The 5,494-nt window shown below is 49.7% G+C and overlaps 1 protein-coding gene across 1 annotated transcript; it reads right to left on the reverse strand.

The window, feature by feature from the left end:
- Nucleotides 1-4,232: 4,232 nt before the first annotated feature.
- Nucleotides 4,233-5,201, reverse strand: LOC112589713 (uncharacterized). The gene has a single exon (XM_025304094.1). The coding sequence runs from the start codon at nt 5,199-5,201 to the stop codon at nt 4,233-4,235; it is 969 nt and encodes a 322-aa protein (XP_025159879.1).
- Nucleotides 5,202-5,494: the final 293 nt, after the last annotated feature.

Below are 5,494 nucleotides of genomic sequence, written 5' to 3' on the forward strand. Positions count from 1 at the left end.
GTTTGGCCGGGCGGAAGAAATTCATAATGCATCTTTGATTTCCTTGATGTGGTTTTCATCGGTAGACGTTGATGATCGTCCGGGGCGCTCTTCGTCTTGAACTCGTTCTCGGCTTTCTTTGAAGTCTTTGTACCACTTGTAAACATTTTTTTGCGACATAGCCTTATTACCAAAGGCCTTCTACAACATCCTCAACGTTTCCGCGGCAGAATATTCATTCCGCAAATAAAATTTAATACAAATTCTTTGCTCAACAAAATTAGACATAGTAAAAATCGAAAAACTCACTTTTGTATGTTTACAAAAACACGTATAGCTATGCAGCAATTGAATATATTGACGCGAAACTCTGCATAAATGTCAAAGACAGTGCTGCCAACCAAAAAGTAATTTCATGATTTTATAGTACCCGCGAAGTTTAAATGAAAAATTCACCTTATTTTTCGAACATAGTAGTATATATATATATATATATATATATATCAGGTGTAGTAAAAAGAAATCCATTATTTTTCCAACAGATGGCTTTAGTTGTCTATATCTCGCGTTGTATAAGTCCGACCGGGTTCCACTAGATGGCGTTAGAAAGATGAGATTTTTAGGATTTTTGTGCCCTCTTGCTCTCTCGCCGATGCAAGTGGAGGGTAGGTTCCTAAATCAACCTAGGCGTGTTCTTCTTTGGTCCCTTTATTGCGCACGTGCCTGCCAGCTGCAGAGCACGTGAATCACAGGTACAACTTATGCGCCTCGACGATACAAAAACAGTTCTCTGCGCTCGCACGACATATGAGCCACAGCGGGACTCGTATGTATATGTGTGTGGGCCGAACGGAGCCGATGCTTCTGCCTCCCCGCTCTCGCACAATCGCGACCGCGTGCAGAAATCGCGGTGTCACACACGACAAAGAAACAAATACTCAGACTATGACTAGCGATCGTATTATACGTTAACTCTGTGAGCGCTTCCAACGGTTACTAACTCGTTTCTCTTTTTTCCCCGCACGAGTGACACTTGCGCGCGCTCTATAGCGCTGCACGGAAAACGGATGCGTGCGCTTTTGGGGAGCTCAAAGTCCCCACAGGTGCTCCCCCCTCAGTGCCTCTCTAGACAGAGAGGAACGAAACTTTTTTCTTTTTCACGTACGTTTTGAATTGTGGCGCGGATGAAGTGTACGGACGCGGATCACTCGTTTGCGGCTGTTCAGAGCCGTTATTCTCCAGCACTGTGAACGCGGGTTTTAACGACTCTGTTGATAAGGTTTTTTCCTCACCATTGATATCCATCAGGAATACACGGTCTGTTATGCGCCTGATTATTCGGTGAGGACCCGAATACGGCGGATCGAGCGGCCGGCGAACAGAGTCAATGCGACGGAACAATGCGACGGACATGCGAACAAGTGTACAAATCTCGGAAAACGAACGGTTTCGCGTTCGTGTGATGAACTGTTGCCGTTGGACGGATCTTACGAATATATTCGCGGAATTTTTCTAAAAATATAAACGGATCAGCCGGTGGATCCTCATGAACAAAAAATTCACCCGGTAACCGTAGTGTTGTGCCGAAGAGAAGCTCTGCTGGAGACGCTTGCAGATCCTCCTTCACGCATGCTCTTAGGCCAAGAAGAACGGTTGGTAAGATGTCTGGCCACGGTGTTGGTGCATGGCATCTCAGCGCTGCCTTCAGGGTGCGATGCCAGCGTTCGATGAGTCCGTTCGCTTGTGGATGATACGGCGTAGTGCGAATCCGAGTTGCACCAATTAGTCGCGCTAATGACTGGAAGAGTGCAGATTCAAATTGCGTTCCCTGATCTGTGGTGATCGTCAGTGGAGTCCCGAAGTTGCATATCCAGTGATTGAAGAGAGCGGATGTTACAGTGTCTGCTTCAATGTTCGGTAGTGGAAGTGCAACTGGCCATCTGGAAAAACGATCTATGATTGTGAGGCAATAGCGGTTACCTCGTACAGGCGGTAGCTCTATCAGGTCCAAATGGATGTGATTGAATCGGTTGTCCGTTGCTTCGATATATTCAGACCGTGGTTTGTTGTGTCTGCTGACTTTTGATCGCTGGCACGGTAAACACTCACGTGCCCAGCGAGAAACATCTTGGTTGATGCCTGGCCAGATGAATTTTTGTTTGATGCACTTCAACGTTGAGCGAGCGCTCGGATGAGCCGGACCATGGATGACGTCGAATGCTTTGCGTCGAAGTGGTTGTGGTAGGTACGGTCGTACGATGCCCATCGAGACATCACACCAGATGTCTTCTTCTTCGATTCGAAGGTAGTTCAGCTCGAGCGACGTGGATCTTACGATGTCTGCGAGTTCTGGATCTGCTTCCTGCGCGTTTGCGATGATTTCTGCTGAGAGTGTGCTTGGCATCTCAATTGCGTTGATCCTGGAGAGCGTGTCTGCAACCACGTTGTTTTCGCCTTTCACATGGACTATGTCCGTGGTGAACTGCGAGATGTAGTCCAGTTGTCTTAGCTGGCGTGGCAAACTCTTTTCTGCCTTTCTGCTGAAAGCGTATGTTAGCGGTCGGTGGTCTGTCCGTACCTGGAATACTCTTCCTTCAAGTATATGTCTGAAGAACTTGACGGCAGCGAACACAGCAAGAAGCTCTTGGTCATATGTGGAGTACTTCTGCTCGGTTGGAGAGAGTTTCCGTGAGAAGAATCCAAGTGGCTGCCAGTGTCCGTCTATCTCCTGTTCGAGTGACGCGCCTATAGCGGAATCAGCAGCATCGGTCGTCAGTGTGAGAGGTGCATCTGGAGCGAGAAAGGCTGAGTGTGTGGCAGCTGTCAATGCATCCTTGCATTTCTGGAACGCAGCCTCTGTCTCCATTGTCCAGGGAATCTCTCGCTTGTCCTTCTTCTTCGCCTCCTTCAGGTGTTTGGTTAGCGGAGCTTGCTGTTGAGCGGCATTCGGCAATACTCGACGGTAATAGTTTACCATCCCCAAGAAGCGACGTAGATCTGCGATGGTCTTGGGTTTTGGAAACTGTTGAATGGCTGTTACCCTGTCGAGTGGTGGTTTAAGTCCAGTCTGTGAGACAGTGTAGCCGAGATAACGCACAGAATCCTGTCCAAAGAAGGATTTGGTCGCATGGACTGGAAGGTTGTTCTCCTGGAGCACTCTGAGAACGGTATCGAGATGTTGAAGATGTTCTTCATGACTGTCTGAGAAGACGATGATGTCATCCACGTAGCATGCAGCAAAGTTGATCCCGCGCAGTATATTGTCCATGTGCCGTTGGAACGTTTGCGTGGCATTTCGAAGTCCAGGCGGCATGCCTAAGTATTCAAATAGGCCGAAAGGTGTCGTGACAGCGGTTTTGGGGACGTCCTCCGGTGCAACAGGAATTTGGTGATACGCTCGGATTAGATCTAGCGTGGAAAAGACCTTTTTCCCGTGCAACTGTTGTAAGATATCCTCTATTCGTGGAATCGGATATCTGTCTGGAACAGTTTGAGAATTCAGACGCCGGTAATCACCTGTTGTGCGCCAGCCACCTTGGTTTTTCTGCACCATGTGTATCGGACTCGCCCATTGACTGCATGAAGGTTGCACGACCCCGAGATGTAAGAGAAGGTCGAAGTCTGCCTTGGCGGCTGCCAATTTGTCACCTAGAAGTCGTCGTGGACGCTCGAACACTGGAGGTCCCTATATGTGGTCTCTATATGATGCGCGATCCCGTCAAAGCGGATCGCTGAGGGAGTTGGCCTTGGTGCGAAGACTGCTGCGTGCGAGTCCAGTAGTGTGGCATATGGCTCTCGGTGTGGTGAGTTCGGAAGATTGTGCTGACTGGTTGCGGAGACACTAAAAATGGTTGTCTCACATACCTGACCCTGTGTAGCAAGGCTGGTTTTTGGATCCATAAGGCGTTGTCGAGAGAGATCGATGATTAGACCGTAGTGTGAGAGAAAATCAGCTCCGATGATCGCTGAATTCACATCAGCAATGATGAACGACCATTTTAATGCGCGGCGAAGTCCGAGATCGAGGGTGAGCGGCTGCTGGCCAAATGTGCAGATGGCTGATGAATTGGCGGCGAATAGTTGTAGTTCGGTAGGAGTGAGCTTCCTGTGCACGCACTTCCGAGGAATCAGCGAAACAACGGATCCAGAGTCGACCAGGAACCTAATGTTCGTTGTTCTGTCAAAAATGTGGAGTCTTTTCTCACTAGGCGCTGCTGTGCTGTCGCCGATTGCCTGTGTCGACGGCAGCGACGTCAGTTTCCCGCGCCATTTGCATTGGTAGCTTGGAGTGTAAAGCTGCACGGCTGCTGGCATCGTCTCGCAGCAGCACCGAAGCGGCGGTGGTAATAGCACCTCTGACTGGTTAGTTGCTGAGTGTTACGAGAGCGCGACCTGGAACGTGTACGTTGACGCTGGGTGGGCTGTCCTTGGTGGACAACAGCAGGCAACAGGTGCTCGAGCAGAATCGTCAGGTGTGCGACGGACTGTTGCATGGTGGTTACTGCTTCTCCTAACCGCTGAATGGTTTGGGTGTCGGCAGAGGCTGCAGCTCCCAGTCTACCTGGTGACGGTGAATGTGGTGCAGCAACTGCAAGAACTTGAGGTGTAGAAGAGCCTTCCATGAGCTCGTCTGCAACTGTTGAGAGGTCCTCTAAACAGGTTGTCCGAAGGATCTTGAAGACTCGCTGTATCCCGGGTGGTAGAAGTGCCAGCCAGCGCACTCGCAGGATGTCCTGTAACACTCGGTCGCCTGCCAGCGTCCTCATGTGACGGAGGAGTTGTGAGGGCTTGCGGTTGCCAAGCTCTAAGTCTGTGAGTAGACGGTGGAGCTGCTTGTCTGCAGAATCTGCGAAACGTGCAAGTAACTGCGTTTTTAAGGTGACATATTTGTCAATGACAGGTGGTGATGCCAGGATGTCTGCTATTTCTTGAATTGCTTCAGAGTCGAGTGCACCGATGACAAGGTGATATTTGCCGTCATCAGAGCGGATACGATGTATTTGAAATAGAGATTCTATTTGCGCGAACCACAGAGCAGGCTGCTGTTTCCAAAACGATGGAATCTTATAGACTCGATGACTGTCGTTGAATGGAGGCTCCATGTCAATGAGCGGCTCCAATTGGGATGCACTCCCGTGAGGTAGTTCGATGTGACTTGGCCTTGCCGGTGTGCCGGATGGCTGCTCCGATCCCTTGGACGGAGGGGTGTGATGTAGCGACATGGTGTCTGTTCGGATTCACGGAATGAATACGATTGTACGCAGTTTTTTCTTCAGGCACTGATTGAAATGTGCGTGTGCGGCTGTCACGATGCAAAACAGGCGCGAAAAAGTGTGTAGCACTTGATCAAAAAATTTTTACCGTTGTGGAACTGCACGTGTCACACTCACGATGACTGCATGCGCAGAGCAGAGTCTCAGCCAATCAGAGTCCGTCACGCATGCGCCGAAGGTCACTACGCGCACAGCACCGAGTCTTCGACCAATCAGAGTTTGTCACGCATGCGCTGATAGTC

Source organism: Harpegnathos saltator, unplaced genomic scaffold, assembly GCF_003227715.2.
Source record: "Harpegnathos saltator strain DR-91 unplaced genomic scaffold, Hsal_v8.6 scaffold59, whole genome shotgun sequence".
NCBI classification, from domain to species: domain Eukaryota; kingdom Metazoa; phylum Arthropoda; class Insecta; order Hymenoptera; family Formicidae; genus Harpegnathos; species Harpegnathos saltator.